The sequence below is a fragment of the Echiichthys vipera genome (genome assembly GCF_963691815.1).
Source record: "Echiichthys vipera genome assembly, chromosome: 21".
NCBI classification, from domain to species: domain Eukaryota; kingdom Metazoa; phylum Chordata; class Actinopteri; order Perciformes; family Trachinidae; genus Echiichthys; species Echiichthys vipera.
In genome coordinates this window covers 14,523,252-14,543,490 of record NC_139846.1, presented here as the reverse complement: position 1 = coordinate 14,543,490, position 20,239 = coordinate 14,523,252, and the positions used below count along the sequence as shown (strand labels likewise).

At 41.2% G+C, this 20,239-nt stretch overlaps 1 protein-coding gene across 1 annotated transcript in view; it reads left to right on the top strand.

The window, feature by feature from the left end:
- jph1a (junctophilin 1a) overlaps positions 1–19,352 on the top strand; it is a 36,058-nt gene extending 16,706 nt beyond the window's left edge. Inside the window, exons 4-7 of the mRNA XM_083936194.1 lie at positions 6,695–6,813; positions 14,942–15,687; positions 16,539–16,635; positions 16,881–19,352. Of these exons, the coding sequence (XP_083792320.1) occupies positions 6,695–6,813; positions 14,942–15,687; positions 16,539–16,619 (946 nt within the window). The 3' untranslated portion in view covers positions 16,620–16,635; positions 16,881–19,352. The remainder of the gene's footprint in view (positions 1–6,694; positions 6,814–14,941; positions 15,688–16,538; positions 16,636–16,880) is intronic.
- The last annotated feature ends 887 nt before the right edge of the window (positions 19,353–20,239 follow it).

The following is a 20,239-nucleotide window of genomic DNA, read 5'->3' as shown; positions in this document are numbered from 1 at the left end:
CAACGTGCCAACGAGGACTCGTATCAGCAGTCAGTGGAGAGTATCAGACCTTCAAACATAACAGAGCTCTAAACATGTACCACACAAACATGTGCCCAGTATAATACAGTCATTCAGTACATATTCACTGTCTTTTCTGAGGAGCACCTGCACACATTCACATACTCAAATCCTAATGCAGACACATAGCCATTCACACACACACACACACACACACACACACACACACACACAAACACACACACACACACACACACACACACACACACACACACACACACACATACCTGTAACCATGGGTTTTTGGATGACGGCCAGGTGGAGTCTCAGTGGAAGGTTCAGAGCAGAGCTCCTGAGTCGAGAACACCAGTGGGAGATTAGGTCTGTTTGTAATCCACAGCCAAAAAATGTCAGTAAAGTTAAGGGATTTTTTCTGTTTAATCAAAATGGATTCTACTCATTCTTCTTCCCAGAAATGAAGTCTGTTTGGGAGCTGAATTTCAATCTGTCTGCGCTGTACCTGCCAGTTCAGCCTTTGTGTCATAAGTAAACACTATTATTTGAGGGTAAATAAAAACTGCAGATCAAAAAATATTCCAAAACTCCGTGGCATGAAATCATATTATAGTTAAGTTTTCAAAAATAAGTGAAAAGTTTTTGTTTTTTTAATAATTATTATTATTTGCTTACCTGTCAAGAGACGAGAAGATTGATACCACTCTGTCTGTATGCTAAATAGGAAGCCAGTTCCAGGAGACAGCAAGCCAACAGATTATTAGCCTATCCCAGCCAAGGGTCATCCTCATTTTCCCAAAGTCCTCCTACAAAGGGAGATTTCAAAATTAGTTTGAATGCTAAAAATCCATTCAGCCAATGGGATATCAATGTCTTGAATGGAAGTCAAGAAAACTGTCTGCAGCAGTGAGCTGCATTTGCAACTCAGCAGTCCACTAACTTGTTGCTCTCGCTCAAGCCCCGACCACAGCGACTTCCTGGTTGATCCAATATGGAAGTGCCAAAAATTGCATTTCTCAGAGTGTCCACTAGGGGCACAACAGTGTACTTAGGACCTCGACGGAGAGGCTACGTTTTTATACAATCTGTGCTCTCAGTACAATATTAGCTGCTCTGTTTCAACAATGTTAGGCTTAAAAAACATTTATGCAGGCCGGAATTCATTGCCGTGTTCTGAGCAGAGGAAGTCAGCTAGCTGCTAGGCTAATTTACACTGCAGCGCTGCGCCAATCTCAGCCCAGAATGAGGAAATGTCTGGCAGTTCGATGTGTGGTCTGTGAGGTTATACTGTAGCAGCTGATGTTGTTTTTAGAAGAGTTAGATAAGATACTTGTCAACGTTCATATGTAATGACGATGCACTCTGGCATGGTGCTGGCTGCCTGGCTCTTTCCTGATTCATGCTGCTCACTGAATCCAGGGATTCTCTTAATGTAATGATCAATGTGTTTTTCTCTTCTACCCTTTTCTTCATTAGTCGTTCATTAGTTGACAGACACCCCCCCCCCCCCTTTATTGTCCCATTTCCCTGCATTCTGCTTTATCCTTTCACCCTTGCAAGTCTTTTTCCTATTGTTGCACCATATACATTATTCAATTGTTTTGAATGTTTTTTTGTTGCTGCAGTGCAGTATGTATTTGCATACAATGCCATGTTACCTTAAACAAACCCTGCATGTTTAAATGTGAAGAAAACATTCAGATTCCTTACTCAGAAAGCATCATTTTCTGTTAGGCCAGTCATAAGACAGAGAAAATTCAATCAGCCTAATTGATCTTAGAATGCTGCTTTTCTATTTTGGTCATGCATATTTCTACCTTTACTAACAGGATATGAAAGCAGGGGAATGAGTCCAGAACCCCAGCCTGCCAAATCACCAGGATGTGTCCTGAGACCTAAAATGCTTTAAGCACAGGACAGTGGCCATGTCCAAATATTCTCATTACACAGCACCATAGCTGTCTCTTCAGGATAAAGGGAGCTTATCTTATAATAACAGCCACTTTGTCTCTTAAAGCCTAATTTGCCATAGCCATTGTCCCCCATCACTGCTGCCCCTGGTAATGTGAGCGCAGACCTCAACCCAGGAATAATTTCTGAATAATTTCAGAGTCCGTTTTAGCCAACCACTAATGGTGTTAGTTATGCTTGAGTAATCCTGAATTAGCACCAGCCAGGAATTCAATAGCAGACCTGCAAGGATAGAAGAGATATGTCCAGGGCAAACTAAGTGCTAATTTGTGCAGACTTTATGTGATCTTCTATGCTGCTCTTTTGGACCTGGGGATCTGTTTGGGTGAGATACAGGGCATTTCTGTTGATGTATAATATCCTTTCATTAGCAGATTTCCACACTCAGAAATGATTGGAGCACGGTCTGGAAACATGACTCTCGCTGTATAGTAGTAGTGTTATCTTGGTTGTGGGCGATGACAGAGAGTGATGGAGGTTTATGGACGACTGTTGAGTGCTGATTTTTAGTTGTTTACCACTGGCAAGGTCAAGACTCATCTTCTACAGTATCTTATTATATACTGTTACAGTCAGAATTCCAGTTACCAAGCTTGGACTGACGGGGAGGGGAAATGAGACTGTGATCGAGAGAAGGAAGACGAGGGAAAGAGAAAAAGGAGGGGGCGTTATTGGAAGAAGCAAAAGGGGTGCAGAACTGTGTCAGCATATGTGAGGGTGATTCCTCAAATAGGCCATGGCCTGGGGAGTGATGGACTGAAGCTTCACTCGGGGGAATGTCTACACACACACACACACACAAACAGGCGCATTATACGTGCACACATACTGTATTCTGCAGGGGACCGAGGTATGAAAAAATCTTAAAGGAGGATGCACCGTGCCGCATGGGAGCTGGGGTTTGAAATTTAACCCTACAGTAAAATTAGAGGAGCTGAGATGCATAACTCAGCAGTTCCAAATACCCAGGAGTCTTTAGGGGGTCTCATTCTCTGTCTCTCTCTCTCTCTCTCTCTCTCTCTCTCTCTCTCTCTCTCTCTCTCTCTCTCTCTCTCTCTCTCTCTCTCTCTCTCTCTCTCTCTCTCTCTCTCTCTCTCTCTCTCTCTCTCTCTCTCTCTCTCTCTCTCTCTCTCTCTCTCTCCAGTCCTGTCCTTCTCTCTTTTTTCTTGGTCTGTTTTTACTTTTCATACTTTGTTTTTCCCACCCTCATCCTTTATCTCAAATACACATAAATACATTCCACAGAGAACAGGTGCCGCGCCCGCCGCACTGCCTGCCAAACTGACTCAACACTTTTCACATTTCTCATTTGCCACAGTACTAAAACAACCATGGATCTCTCCAGGCCTTCATCAAATTCCTCTCTCAAACGGTGGGCTTCAGTCCAAAGGAATTACTTTAAAGTCTTTGCTCCTTTTTTTTTGTTGTCCAGATTTCTACAAAACTGTTGTGTGTGTGCTTGTGTGGTATTTGCATTTGTGCAAGCAGGTGCATCTATGGATTCAAATACCTTGATTCGCGTGGACCCATCCCCAGCACTCAACCAGACAGTAGTGCCTGCAGAGCCCAAAACTAGACATGAACAGGTGTTGTTTTATATTCAGCGGCAGATTGGCTTAACGTTGGGAGGCTGCAGACAGTCTGACAAGTTATAGAACTAAAAACTTTTCAAAGGTCAATTGTGAGCTAGCATACTGTTCCAAGACTTTCTTTGCCTTGAATGTGTGACAATGCATTACATAATTTGGCCTGAAAAATGTGTTGGGCTTGTCGATGGATCTTGTAAGCCACAAACTCATAGGTTAATGTATAATAAAGCTGCTATAAACAATATTTTTGCATTAACAGTGGTTCAAACGACTGTGTAATGTGAATGGGGTGGCTCAGTGCAGAAACCACAGAGAATTATTACCTCACTATGCCATTTCCCTCAGCTTTAGGAAGCATTTTATCAACTTTCAGCTAATTTTTTTGTTTTACAGCTACAACTATTTTGATTCACTCTCACCGCTCTCATCTGCTTTGCTTTTAACCACTTGCAGCAGCTGTTTTTAGTGAAAAAGCTCTGATAAACCTGCCCAGCACCAAAATGGCAAGGTAGTCACTAGCTGGCGAACATAGTGGATTATTTAGCAGCTAAGCCAGATAGTAAATACTGGATGTCAATGTTGTATTTACAGCTTTTTGCTCGGCCCCCAAGTGGACAAAAAAAATGAAAAGTCATTGCAGGTTTAGCTCATGCATTGTGGAAGGTGCTGGTGTCACTTGTTAGCTTAATTAAACGAGCCTATATAATGAAATGTTCCAATGCCTGTAAGAAAACCAAACAACCGTTTCATCTCTAAGCTCCACATGCCCATGTTTTCTCGCCTTTCATTTCACTCTTCTTCCACTGCTCTATCACACCTCTACTTCCATCATTCTCTGCGTGCCACCTCCCACTACCAGACATCCTGTCTGTGAACAGTCTGCATCGCTTCCTGTGTCTGCCTGTGACTTTATGTCCACTCTACCTAAAGGGAACTGTTATGATCCTTAGGATATGTCTTTGGGCACGCTGTATACATACATGACACATTCATGCCTCCTTTCGTTTGCCTGCACATTTCACACATTTCAGAAATAGAAGCATGTATGTCCTTGTGGTAGCATGTCAGGAAAGTGGATGTCTACGGTATACATGTCAGTGACGTGATGTAACTGGAATGCTTTAATGTCAGATTTTAACAGGGAAGTGCTCTTAAGTAAGACCATGAAGCTGTTTTTAGCCACACCGGTGGAATCCTTACGTGTTTATAATAACTCATAGCAAGAAGAGAAGCACTGTGTGATATACTTGTAATTTATTTAATCTTATTTTTGTCTTCAGCTGGTCAGTGTTTTGTAGAGGCTGTAAACGCAGCCCGACTTTGTCCTTTGTATGTGGGTGATGCAAGGACTTATTTCTGGAGATAAAACGGTCCTTCATTCCGGCATATGGCTTCTCATGCATTTTAATGTCTAACTGTCCCCAGCACGTCAAAAACAGGACAGCCCAGAGTCCAAGGACAGAGAAGTAGTCTGAAATAGAGAGATCTGTCCGTTGGGGTCACTCTGACACAAAAACAGAGGGAGGGGGCAGGGTTGTCAGAAGGGAGGATGAAGGGATGCAGCGTCAGTAGACAGATGAAGAAGGATTGTGGGGGAAAACAGGAGCCTTGATTGAAAGAGGGAAGGGATGGTGAGAGAAAGAGGGAAAGGAGGATGGATGAGTGGGGTTAAGCAGGGCACAAGGCACAGCTGTCAATACTTACAGTGATACTTGGACAGCCCATCTGGATCCTTGCATTCCAATGTTGCACTGTCATGTATTGTGTAAGAGTTCCAGTCACTGTTCGTACAGTAAGTGACTAATCCACTGGCTTTGACTGATGCATTTCATATTATCGCATAATTAGGGCTTTTTCGAAGGGAGTCTTGTAACATCCTCCCACGCCAGTGCATATGTCTAATGGAGTTAGTATTGTGCACAACAGCATGCTTACATGTACAATATCTCTTTTTGGAGTTTTCAAGGGATTTGTTAAGCAGGTCACCCCTTGGGCCGCTGTGTGTCTCTCTGTGGTACGCTCCCATAGTTTCAGTGCTAATGCTAAGCTCACATTGATTCCAGAACTTTTTTCTCTTCTGCCTTTTGGTTTGTGAGCATCAGCATAGTATAGTTGATGTGGATGCAAGCTTTTCCGTACTAATTAGCTTTATACTCATCAGTCACCTGAAAGACTTTTTATTGGCTGCTGACTGACATGGGATTCAAACTTAAAGGTCCCATATTAGGCTCATTTTCAGGTTCTTTCTTATATGTTGTGTTTCTACTACAATATGTTTGAATGCTTTAATGTTAAAAAAATGACTTTATTTCTCATACTGTCTATCTGAATATACAATGTATTTATCATTGTGTGTACTTCTTTATGGATTGACCATTTTTAACTTCAGAGTAATTATAAAGCACCTCAACCTGCTTTATAATAAAAAAGACACTTTTTTTTTTACAATATGGGACCTTTAAGCCTTCAGTACATCCCTTGCTGTTTTTTCACATGACATTATACAATACGATATAATGTGATACAATATAATGTGATATGATATGATATGATACGGTATGGTACGATATATGTGTTTATGTGTGTGTTTGTGTGTTTCCCTTTCGGGCACTGCTCCTGTGTGGTCCAGCGGAAGTGCAGTGCTCCAGACTGGATTAAGGTCTTGCTTGGATGTGGCTGCGCTCCATTTGGAAAATCAGGATTTGGATTTGAGCTAGAAGCAGAAGGGGAGGTGTTATGTTATCCCCAAGAGGGAGAGGCTGAGTGATACAGCTTAAAGATGAGGAGAAAGAGGGAGGAATGGAGGGTCAGAGAGGAGAAGTAAGAATGAGAAAAGATAGCAGAGGGAAGCTAGTGATGATGTAGGTGTCATGGATGACCAGAAAAAGATTTCAACCAGGAGAGACAAGTGAATGAAGGAAAAATAATTGTTTATTATGACAGATATATTAAACAGAGGCAACAACAGGATGATAGGCTAACAATGTAGGTGTGACACTGTTCTATTGGATGTTGTTGCTACCACACTCCCTTCAAACAAGATGGTTATCATCCTTGTTATATCTTTTCCTCAGAGTTAGCGTGCAACTCTAATACTGTCTGATTTTGTGTTTTTCCAGAACTGCCCATGCCAGGACAAAAAGCGAGGCTGCAGACCAGGCCGCAATCTCTGCTGTGCACGACTCAGAAATTGCTAGGGCGGTTGCTAGGGAACTCTCCCCCAACTTCTACCAACCAGGTAACCTTTAACAACAAGCCTTCATACACAACACAGCATGGGTATGCATCCTAAGTAGTTTTAGATACTTCCCAACTGTCAGAATGTAAAAGAAACACATCGGCCTTAGGTGCACTGAGGGGTTAGGGAGCTCAGATATGTGATGAAATAAAATAATTGACTATATTTCAAGTTGCCAAATTTACATAAACTTTTAGCTGGCTGTGCATGTAAACAAATTGTTCAGACATGTTCGACTCCACTGAATGGCCTCATAGATATCCTTTAGAAGGGGCCTGCTACACTTACCAGTAGCTTCAGAAGGCCGATATATATCTACTATATATCTATCTATTTACATGGTCATGGTCACCACACAAAAGGAAAAACAGTTGCTCGGGCCCGGCTTCCAGCTGGTGGCAGGGAGAGAGAGAGAACAGACTGGCCAGCTATCTCTTATAGACGCTGGAAACCACGGCCACTGGGGTTCCCAATTTCCAGGCTCCACCCAACACGACAGCCACTCCTGGGGGATGAGAAATGCACACAGACTGCATAGAGCACTGACTAAGCACAGACAGCCCTGGGCCGTCACAAACATTAGAAAGTGAAAATAAAGATAAAAAACTTTTTTTTTAAATTAATAGTTTTCAAAAAACTTTTGGTTTCACACAGGACACAAACCCCAATCTCCCAGGTGAAAGTCCATGTGTTTGAGACATCCACCACCCCAACCCAACCATTTCCCTCTTACTATGTCATCTTGAAGCGAAGTTGCTCTGAGCGTATAAAAGGCTATTGACATGGATGGATGATCCAGCGTACCAATAGATGATAACAGCCTACTGAGCCAACGAAAAGGTAGAATAGTGCCATATTGCCTCATATCTATGGTGCTGATAACAGCAACAATGCCCATGCCATCGGCTGATAAGATTTGAAGCGGGTGCCCAGAGATGAAGCTGAAGTCCTTTCTAAGATTGTCACAGAAGCCTAGAGGGGGGCTTTGACATATGAGTGGTTCACCCCGACAGTGGGGAATATACCCAGCACAGCTATTCTAAACCCCCACCCCCACCCCCAACCACCACCACCAACACCTCTATCCACTATCCCATTTTTTAGCTACACCCTTTTTGAACAACCAATTGGTCCATTGAAACCATGTTTTTAGGAATTGGGTAACTGGTAAGAGGTTGGGTACTATGTATGAACAATTACGTTTGCACAGTTACTCACACTGTGTCTGTCTGTAATGAGCTTGTTGTAGGTGTACAAAAGCGTAAGCTTTTCCAACACTGTAATCAAAGCCTAGAGAGGTTTTGAGGATGACTTCTAACACCACAATGGGAGCCTGTGTGTTTGTGTGTGTGTGTGTGTGTGTGTGTGTGTGTGTGTGTGTGTGTGTGTGTGTGTGTGTGTGTGTGTGTGTGTGTGTGTGTGTATGTGTGAGACTCATTTTTGCTCTCAGAGGCCTGTTGGATCACCTGGGAGATACTTTAATTCTAAACTCTGCCAAAAAAAGTGAGAAAAGCCAAATGTTTTCTGTTCTTTTAGTTTTTCAGATATCAATTGTGTGCTTTAGAGGAGAAACGTGTTAAAGGTACAGAACGTGCATGGAGGTCAAGGAAACCCACTGCTCCCGATATCAAGTAGTTTGCATCTTTCCACTGTTTAACAGGCACACTGCCATACCGTAAAGCAGCTCATAGTGTAGGGTGTCAACTCAACTCTGTTTAGTTCGTTTACAAGGTAAGCTGAGTTTTACAAGGCAATACCGGACATATAATACCACACTGATAGTGAGGGGTACATATCCTTTTTAGTCAAAGATAGGGTCAGGGCTGGAACACCAGGGCACAAAGAGGGCAACATGATGGATCAAAGTGAATGTGGCATTTCTGTTCCTGGTTAATTCTGCTATTTTCTAAGCAAGTATTCATCTACTAACCAGATAATCCAGTATTTGGTTCTAAGTTTTGTAAGAATTTCAACAAAGCAAACCCTGACAGAAAATCAGTTTAAAATTGTTCCAAAGCCATCATTTGGATGGATAAGAGTGCCAGAAGTGTCATGTCATACCTTTTTTATTTACAGTGTAAGTCTGTACAAGCCTTGCCTCTTCCACTGTTTGTAATATATTTAGGCCTATGAGCTAGCCGACCTTGGGCCCTTGCCAAAAGCCATCACAAAATAGTGGGTGACAAATAGATCGACAATGGGACCCATTCAAGCATGTCACTCCTCTAAGCCTCAGAAATGGCCAGCCTGGGCCAGAGACATCCTGTGGCTTGTTTGTGTTGTGGAAAACAGAGCTCATGCTTGGCAGGTCGGGTGGTCTCCGGGTTCACAAGTCTGCGCGGAGAGTGTCCTTGCCTTATAAGTCAGATCATGAATGAGAAAGTGGGAGATGTCATAATAATGTGCAGCGCAGGGCGACATCTGAGCCGCAGCGGTTGAATGTCCAGTTACGTAAGCATGTCTGGTAAACCCAGCCTAAAGTCAGACAGGCACATGCAAATAGTCAAAATCAATTCTCCATACATTCATGCCTTAGTCTTTATAAGTTATTATAGAAGTTAGATTCTTCCAGAATGTGAGAGTAGGTTGGGGGACCGTGGAATGGCCTACTTTTAGTTTTGTTGCTGGTTTGTCTTTTGGCAGGCGATATCCTGTTTGAGTGTAAACAGTATCCCCTATTTACGTTGTGGCAAACTGATGACCACTGTTGTTGAAAATATTGTACTGTGTGAAAATATTCTAAGTCAGTTTTTTATGTGTCTGTTCTAATGTTACAGTGTGACAAAGCCACTTAATCTGAGTTCCTAGCATTAAACAGAACTTGTGTGACTTTCCCAAACTAATCTGCTTTGCTTCCTCAATGTCTACCTCTACAGTGGAAATATTCTCACTTACCCCCATCCCACAGCTTCTAATAAGTCCTCTAGGGTAACAACCAGGGGTCTAAACCCCTTGTTGTTTGTAATTGGCATTTCAGACTCATAGCAGATTATCACCCAGATTGGGAGTGTGTACTTCAAAAGGGAAGAGAGGGTCACAGGGAATAGGACCCTGACCTTTATGATTGTTTCACACACAGCACCCTGGAGGGGGAGCAGCAAGGGTTGGCTAGGCGTGGTCTCTTTCGTGACGTTAATTGGGCTATATTTGTGCCAATGTGTGCTCACTGGGGTCTAATGGAGACATAGTTGAAATCCTTATGCACTGAGAGGAGCTCGGCCCTGCACTCTAGGGCCGACGCAGAGCAGCTGTCCCTTCCTTCAGGGTTGGAGTGGGGGCTGGGGAGGTTGGCGGGTGCAACAGGGATCCCACTCCGCCCTGTTTGACCCAGTCAAGGTATACTTTGACCAGGTGACACCATAAAAGCCTGGAACTGTCAGAGCTGAAAACCAGACATGAACAGGTGCTGCTTTATATTCATAGCAGCAGGTGTCATGGAGTCAGTTTCAAAACAGTAGTTCAGCTGAAGTTCAAAGTTATGCAGTAACTTATTTCAAGGATATAGCATATGAATTATATTAAGATTCCACTGAACTCATCCTTTTCCAAACAAAGCTTTTTTTTCTTTCTTTTTTTTAAAGTGGATCAGAATCATATAAAAGTCCAACTTCCTAGAAACAAAAATGGTTCCCAAATAGTATAATATATTTATTTATTTCCATTAAATGAAAAGTTTGTGTTTCCTCATCAGGATTTCCTTCAGCATGTCCTCCTGTCACATGTCAGTGAACGTGAGGCTTTCCATGTTCTTCTTTGCATGTGGCCGCTTACAAACAAAGCCCAGGAAGACAGCAACTACACTCAGCCTGTAGCCACTTATAAAGGGGTATACTTCATTTAAGTGTATGAGAGCAGTTATAATGTTTGTCCTGGTTTTGATCGTAATCAGGATACTACTGTAGTGTGCATGTAAACGCGCCCTATGTAACCATAGCGGAAGTAATCTGGCTAAACAATGACAGCTCCCCCTACCCATCTGCCAGTGTGAGTAGGAGGAAGAAAGAGAAAATATAAAAAGCTACAAATTGAGTCTTGAATATTAAATATAACAATGTAGAAAACATGCTGTTATCACATCCCATAGAACAGACTAGTACATATATAAACCTGTATATGAACATTAGAATGTAAATAGAATAAAACATAACCAAATGCATCATAAACAAAAAACACAAACCAGGAAAATGTCCTTTACTACCACTTGGAAGACATGCTATTATATTTGACATACTGACACTTAGGCAAACAGTTTGCCCTGGGAAATGTATATTTCTGTCCCTGTTGACTGCTCCGTGCATCTGACAAAGATGTAAAGGCAAGGCAGCAGCCAAGACCTGTCATTATTCATAGCAGCAACAGCCTTGTAATGGTGAAAATACGTACACATTTCCTTTCAGGTCAAAGTTGCTGAATTCCCTTTCAACTCCGGGGTTTATAACAATAGATTATAATCTACTTTCCCCGTATGAATCTTCCGTTGAACCCAGAATGATGCGTAATGGCAACAGATGCGATAACAGTATGCACTGTACTGCTCCCCCCCGCCATATACACACATCCATGCATGCACACTCATACTGAAGCTCCCCTATTGCTACTGCTGTTCATCTCATATTAAGGTCAGGAGGGGTTAGGCTGGGTCTTAAACGGCCGATCCATTGTTTTTTTGTAGGAGTAAATGACTGTGTGTGTGTGTGTGTGTGTGTGTGTGTGTGTGTGTGTGTGTGTGTGTGTGTGTGTGTGTGTGTGTGTGTGTGTGTGTGTGTGTGTGTGTGTGTGTGTGTGTGTGTGTGTGTGTGTGTGTGTGTGTGTGTGTGTGTGTGTGTGTGTGTGTGTGTGTGTGTGTGTGTCAACGTGTGTGTTTTGCCAAGAGTTCACTGGAGCAGAAAATTCTCTGTGGATTAACATGAAGAAAACTGGCACTCACAGCGTAAATCTTGTATTCTACTAACCTCAAAGAGATAATGATGAGTATAAAAAAAAGACACAGTGCATATTGAAGTTCTTGAAAATATAAAAAATGCACATATCTTAATTTAAGTGCTTAATTCAGTTATGTATTTGTGCTAAGTATTTTTTGTCTTGGTCAACACTATCACCATGGCCCATTTTTATGACCCTCTTTGGAAGGCTGCAGACTCAGCCCAGCTGATCAATGTTCAAATGAAAGAAACACCACAGCCATTTGGGTAATTGAGTCCCAGTACGTGTTCCAGCTGACCTGGCAGGATTCCTTGGTAGATAGACATCTAATAAATCATCACTCACTCAACGCTACAAGATCTACACATGCTACAGTAGCTACAAAACAACCCCAAGTCATTAGATTATTTAAAGTAAAAATGTTCAAAACATTCTTCAGCAGCTTTCTATTGTAGAAAAACACACACAAAAACATGTTCAGCATAAACTGGAATCCAGCATGGCTTCAGAAGTTTAGTGGAAGTAGTTTCTAATGACTGCCGGTCTTGCAATTCTATGCAAGTGTGAGGCTGGGGGTCATTTTAGGGCCGAGAACCATTCAGAAAATGCATGGAACCCCTCGCAGGAATCTGTCCCCAAACAGAACGAAACTGGGCCCGCCCACGACGCCCTAACTCTTATTGAGTTATGGTGTGAAATTAAGCTTGGCGGATATATAAAGCCCCGCAGATGTTCAAATGTTCCCCCAGTCTCTTTGTAGTGGGTCTTATTGGTTGTGGCGGTTATGAAACAAATTATAAACGCCACACAGCCAAAAAATACTTTGGGTTTATGAGTACTAAGGCCTAAAGGATTCCTCATTAAGGCCGTTTACACTGACATGGGATTGGATACACTTGTTCCCCTCTGGATTGGATGTTTGCCCAAAATGTTTATGGAAGGGATAAGTGTCAAATTTAAATCAATATGATTTTTTTTCCATTAAATTATAGCTCAGAAACTTAATAGGTGGCATGCATGAAAGAGGTGTCTCGTAAATCCCTATGATTGAGCTCTGAGATTAACCAGTTGTTAAACCCTATGACTCAATACTGAACACACCAAGATGAACACATTTGAACCACATTTTATACTGACTCTGTATATAGTATATGGTGGGGGTGAATAGGAGTGGAAAGACAGAAAAAAAGTATTTACTGCTACTTAGAAATATAAAATTGTCTATATAATTTCTATATTTATTTCTATTATTTCTATTATTATTTATTATTAGATATATGGGTTGCGGAGGATGCTTCTCTGCTCATACCATCTGATGGACTTCAAACAAAGCGGCATTGTCCCTCTCTTAGTCACTCTGACACCGTCCAATTCAGGCAAAGTGAAAAAAACAGGCAAACAAAGAGCCTGATGTCTCTAATAAATATTAATTCAGAGAAGAACAAAGGGACAGATAAAGTGTCTTTTTTCTCACTTGAAAAAGGCATTTACATTCAGATTCAGGCCCTTTTGTCCACACATTAGAGGATGTAATGTCCATAATGAAAATTCATAGCATATAGTGAAGAGAGGCGTCTAGATGCAGTAGCATTATCAGACTATCTGTGTCCACTAACCCAGGATCTCAATCCATAGACTCCTGATTTAAAGAAAGGAACTAGTCAACAGTATGACCTTCCATCACCGCACCTTAAGGCCCACACTCTTTATCTGTACAGCTGCTGAGAATTTATGTGACAAGGGCCTTTCCAGGAAAACAACATACTGATAAGAAGAGTGGTTGATAATAAAGATCAGCCTTCAGGAGAGGCTTCCTTTGTGAAATGGTATTTGTGACCCTGCATTAATCAACCTATTTTACCCTGTCTCCCCCCAGTCTTTACAGAATGATTGCATAAATAATGTTGATTCATGAATATTTTAATTGAAAATTCAACTGTGCTTTGGGCCAGCTCTTATTTAAATGTAGCTCGCAGTGGAACTTTCCAGTCAGGCAGTATAGATTAAATAAAATAAAATTAAGTCTGAGCTCCTGAATTTCAGAATATCATTGGTGTTGGTTCTGAACCTCAGAAAATGGGGCATCTGGATCTTGGTGGGCCTGTATGTTATTATCTCAGTATATGTGTGATCTACTGTAGGCAGGTGTTTGTGCCTCTCATGTATTATCATTACATTTAATCACAATGCTAAATGTCTGTTTTTCTGGGAGATTATCTGATGATCTTTGAGAAAAAACAGTAAGTTAGAAAGCCACACTTACCAAAGTTTCTAAACTATTTACAAAGTTTATTAGAAGAAGAAGAAGAATGCCTATTCACTCTCTTGCTGAGATTTAATGACACAATAGAAAGGCTACAACTCACACTACAGCCAGCATCTGGTTAGCTTAGAGCACCTCTAAAGCTAGCTTTGTGTTATATAGTGTGACTCACTCAAAAGTAGGATGATTTTGCTACCATTGAACAGAGCCATGCTAATGTTTTCCTCATTTCTAAGTTAAAGGTCCCATATTGTATCAAAACAGTCAATCCACAGAAATGGCACACAGCCCATATCCAGAAACTGTGCCTTTAAACGAGTACAACCGTACAGAAGGTTGACAGAGACAGACGCTAATACAGAGCATTTTAAACAGAGGGAATATACCGGTATATTCACACAGACAGTATGCGAAAAAATAATGTATTTTTTGAAGATTAAAACATGTCAACATGTTCTAGGGGAATCTCAAAGTAAAAGCGTATGAACCTGAGAAAATGAGCATAGTATATCTCCTTTAAGCTAAATGGCTGCTAGTGTTTGCTTTTGATTTACTTTACACACTTCTCATCTAATTTTTGTCAAGAAAACATTATTTCCCAAAATGTCAGACTTATGTTTAAAAACACATCTGATCATAACACCAGTTACACAATGGAAAACATTGTTGCAATCAAAACAAACCGATACACAGGAATGGCATGTCTCCTTGTTCTGTGTTTTCTGTAACATCACAATAAAATATATATTAAAAAATAAGATAGCTGATATTGACCGTGAACAAATTAGCAACATAAATCTGTAAATAATTAGAAATAGAAAAGAGTAAGAAAAAGCACTATGCTTGTCTTGTCCTACCCCTATTTCATACTAATCCGATCATCAATACATCAATTACATAGACCAACTCTGTTAATGTGTGTCACTTCTCTCACATCTGCAGGACCTGACTACTTAAAACAACCAGTGAAGGAGCCCATTGAGATTAAAGAGGTCCCTGTTGAAAAGAAGGACAACTCCCCGAGAGATTCTCCCCACTTCTACCGCAAAGGTACCACTCCTCCCCACTCCGCTGCGACCAGTCCTGTAGGCACGCCTCCCCCCTCGTCTCACTCCAGCAAGAAGAAAGGTCAGCTCGCCAACAGCACCAGCCGCAAAACCAGCAAAGAAGAAAAACCTTCCCGCAAGACGAGTAAAGAAGACAAGTCAAGTCATAAGACCAGCAAGGATGAGCGGTCAAGTAGAAAGCTGAGTAAAGAGGAGAGGCCGTCTGTCACTGATGGCCCCAAAGGTTCTCATGTGCCCATTGAGGCTCCACCTAAACCCGCTAAAATTCAGCAGCCTACTGCAGCGCCGGCTTCTACTCCACAGCCTCTTCTACAGCCTCCTTCACAGCCTCCTGCAGTTCCAGTCAATGGCGAGCTCCACACTGAGTACCACAGCTATTACGTCAAGGCCCCTACAAGGGTTCGACCACCCCCGGAGCCTGAGGAGGATATAGAAGAAGAGCCTACTGTCCTGGACCTGGCACGTATGCCTCCACAACCCCCTAAATCCTATAGTATCCCCACGCCAGCCTCCATACATAAGAGCGACCCGAAACTCAGGAAGCAAGATTCCCTAAAGCCAAAGAGCCTCGCAGACACAAAAAAAGCCAGTATGGAGCTTGCAGAAAACACTGAAGAAACAGTAAGTATCAGTGGAAGGATAGGAAAAAGTGTTTCTGAAGGAATAGTTTGACATTTTGGGAAATATGCCTATTCTCTTTCTTGCCAAGATTTAGATGAGAAGATTGATACCATTCATGTCTTTATGGAAAATATAAAGCTGGAGCCGTCAGCCAGTTAGCTTAGCTTAGCACAAAGACTGAAAACAGTTAGCCTGTCTCTGTCCAAATGCAACAAAATCTAACCAATCTAACTAATTAACGCTCTATATCTTGTTTGTTTAATTCATAAATTTTCTGAAATACAATCTGCAGTTTGGACCAGTAAGACTAGAAGTTTAGGAAGTCTAGATGGTAACCCTAGATTTGCAGAAACTCTTGCGAGACTTGTGTCCAGACAACCTTTCTTAACATTCACCAGTTGAGGTCAATGAGAGTTTCACAAATCTTTTGTTACCAATTACAATCTAGACCAGTAAGGACAGGAAAGCAACTTCCTGAGGTGTCCTCTGGTTGCCTGACAGTTTGTCCTGGTGTTATATAGCGTGCAGGTGCTGGTGGGCAGATTTTGCTAGATTTAGACAGACCTGAAACTGTTTCCAGTTTCAGTGCTAAGCTAAGCTAACTTGCTACCGACTTTAGCCTCATATCTACCTTACAGGCATGACACTGGTATCACATTTCCATCTAACTGGCAAGAAAGCAACTGAGCATATTTCCAAAGAATGTATACCTATCCCTTTAATACCGCTTTTTTTCTATTCAAATGTTTATTTATAATGTTCTGCATAACATTCTGTGAAGATAGGCAGTACATATAATTTGATTATTGTTGTAGATTATTATGTGATTTCTTTCTTCATCATTCTTACAGGGTCCTAACTCGATCCTTGTTGCTATGGTAATGCTGTTGAATATTGGCCTTGCAATTATATTTGTCCATTTTCTGACATGATGATGCTGTTTCTCAGGTAAGTTCATTTATTATGAGTTATTTATTTTCCTTGACACTTTTATTCATCAACAAAAATGAATAAGGAGCAGATGAATTCATGTAATATCTAAAGATGAATCTGCTCTTTCTACTCCATGTCTTGTGCATCCTATGTGCCACAATTTGTCTAAAATGTGACAAGCAGCCAATTAAATACACCACACACACACACACACACACATACACACACAAAAACACACAAAAAAATGTTTTATTTTGCAGTGAAACCATGGCAACCGGTACAGTTGCATCGCCGGCCTTGTAAAATCCAAATGGCGCCAGTGAGACACAGGTGTTTAGGAGTCAGCGGGACACCGAAGAGAATCAGGAGGAATCGCTACCACCAACCTGTCATGGGCCTTCCTTAGGGCCAGCCCTGTGAATTAGCACTCCATTGGCTTCTCTGAAAGCTGAGGTGAAATGTCGTGACTAGTGAGATTTAAAAACAAAAAAAAATTTAAAAAGAGTTTAAAAATGCAACCAAACATACACTGTCTGAAAAAGAAGTAATTGAAACCTGCACGTGTGCTGATCCAAGCACTGGTGTCTGTAGCCCACTGTCTTGGCAGAGATAGCGGCGGGCTGACGGACTTTGCTGGAAGAGTGTGGAGATGCACTTTTAGATGACGGGCACAAACAGCTGCCTTTCTATTTTGCCATCTGACGTTTTGATGTGGAGATGTGAGCTCGGAGGCCGGGGGAGAACAGTCGCGGTGTGAACGCGCTCTGGTGTTCGGACTGTTTTTCTGGGGTTCACACCACTCTTGCAACAGGAAGCTGGGCACGGCTGTTGCCAGCAGTCAGAGCTAGCACGGTCACTAGCCAGTCTTACTCTGTTTACCCAATCATCACCGCAGCTTTCTCAAGCTCCATCCATTGTAACCCACGATACACTGCTTTAACACTCCCCGTGCATGGTACAGTTAGAGCATTTTGTTTTTGTTTGTTTTCTGTTTTATTGTAGCTTCTTTTTTTGTTCGTTGTTCTCTGAATGTTGGTTAGCTGCAGTCATATGCTTGTCGTTGAAAATGAAATTTTATTCTCCCCTCAAAATGAGTAAATACATTTGTTTTCCCTTTTGATTTTTTTTTCTCATTTCTAACAATTAAGTTGTAATTTGACATTACACATTCATGTTACTGAAAGTGCAATATATTTTATTTTTTCAAATAAATGCTTATAGAATATTTTACCAAAAAAAGGGGGGATTGTACCAATTTAAAAAATATAGGTTCCTTTTATTATGTCAGACTCCTAATTTGACTGGTTTCGAGACAAGGGTGCCGCTAAACAGCCGGCATTGTGTTTCGCAAGGAGGTTCACACGTTTAAAGCTACCTAGCTCTGTAAGAGTTAAGTAACAAATGTCTTATGTTATTTATTAAATTTGAAGGAAAATAGTTTCACTGCACATGTCAATGAACCATTTTGCGTGAATTCCTTCACTCTATTTTTTGCTTTCAGTGTTTCAGTATACTACTAAAATGCAAAGACGCAGTTCACTCAGCTGCTTCTGTAAGCCCAGCAGCGCTTGCGTGCTTATGAGACATGGATCAAGACTGTCTCGCGGACAGTGGAAGCTGAATTTATTCAGGTTGAGGCCATGGGGAACGTGGCACCAGGGAGAAGGAGAGATGCCTTTAAAAGTCTTTAACAGTACTACTGTTTACCTCAGAAAAAGATGAGGAAAGGGGGAGGGACAGAGATGCCATCCTTGTCTTAACTTTGTTGTGTGGGGGATACTTTGACTGTTGTCATCACCTGAATCATGCTTTGAACTAGCCTCATTGTAGCTGTTTGTTGCAGGTATGGCATGAGTTTCTTTGATTTTAAAAGTGGTTATTTATATGGTTGACATTTACTGTCATCACTACCAAGGTTAATTATTTATTCAGTGTACAACGGATGTGTTTGTAAACATTGGTCATAATTTTAAAAAAGGGCTTTAATATGTCTAGGTTTTCTTTGCTGCAATCCAGTTTTAAAGTTCAACTTGACTTATTGTCTAATTTAATGAGCAGCACATTACATTTGGAGAACGCTTCAGTCTGTTAAATGTTTGCAAGCTTCCACATAACTATTAAGATATATTCAGAATGTGGAATAGACAATAAAAGCAAACTAAGACAGTAAACTATTCAAAATCCCTGTTATATTAAATATGTGATGCATTCAGTAATGATTCTTCACCCTTTCTTTGCTACACCCTCTTTTCTTGTTTTAACTGTCTTCACACGAGCATGGTGGAGACTGACGTTTCGGAGGGTCAACAGAACAGCCTGTTAATGGGATATTTTTTGAAATGCAACATTGCATGTTGGAGTCATTTATATATAGATTATTATATACTATTTGTAAGGATTTTTACAGAGCACAATCCAGAATCTGGTATGAGTTGGTATTTTTCTAACAATTTGCACACCTGTATTTTGACAATGAATATAACTTGTTTGTAATTGGTAATGTAATGCACATATGATAATGTTTGACGGTGGAAAAAAAAACTTTATTTCTAATTGGTTATACTGTATGTACCATTTGGGGATGTGAAAGACAGATGTACTTGTATTTTAAGATATAACGAGGAACTGCGGGAGACTTTTGATATCTCAAGGTTCATGTTACCCCACTGATTTGTGCAAAGTCTTTGGAGATGAAGTTATGTGTATAACAATAAAGACGTTATGCATTCTGATATTTTGGATATTCTTGAATGACGCAACACAAACCATACAGCAAACATTAAAGGTCCCATGTTGTCTTCAGGATCATACTTGGATGTTGGGTTTCTACTAGAACATGTTAACCTTAATGTAAACCTTAATGTTCATTAAAATAAAATGTCCTTGTGTCTGTCTGAATATACCTGTATTCACCCCCTGTCTGAAACACTCCTGTTACTTTAAGCCCCCCTCCCAAAAAGCCCAATCGGCTCGGATTGGTCAGTGTTTCCAGTTCTTCTGCATGTCGCTTTCTGGGTTTTCAGCACTGTCGTTGCAGCTGGAGAATGACTGTAGCAGCAGTTTCTACCTATAGTTGTGACATCACAATCGTACAGAAGTGCTGTTGGCTGGTTTAAAAGGCACAGTTTCTGAATACAGGCTGTGTGCATTTCTCTGTGGATTGAACATTTTGTTTAATAACGTCCTGCTCCAGAGCTCCAAGCTTGGGCCCCCTCCTGGGCTGGGACCCATGTCCAGCGCCATTGTGGATCCATTGTGGAACATCAGAGAGGGTGCTGCTATACTAGTTATCAATTATTTAAGGTTACATTCCTTAAATATACGTTACTGTTATATCAGAATATTAAGATTGTATTTTTTTACCTTGGTGTTTTTGGTGGAGGTTGAGGTTATTCAAACTAATGGACTATGGCATGTTATCCTATCATGATTTAAACAATGTCAGGCGTAGCTGCTGTCTCCAAGCGGCAGACCCAAGGGAGCTGGAAGGAAACCTGGAGCTCTGCAGCTAGACCCTTCTCCTTTTGATACTTTCACAGTATTTATAACATCTTGACCTGCTTCATAATGAAAAAATGACAAAAGACATGGAAATCTCACTTGAATAACAGTTATACTG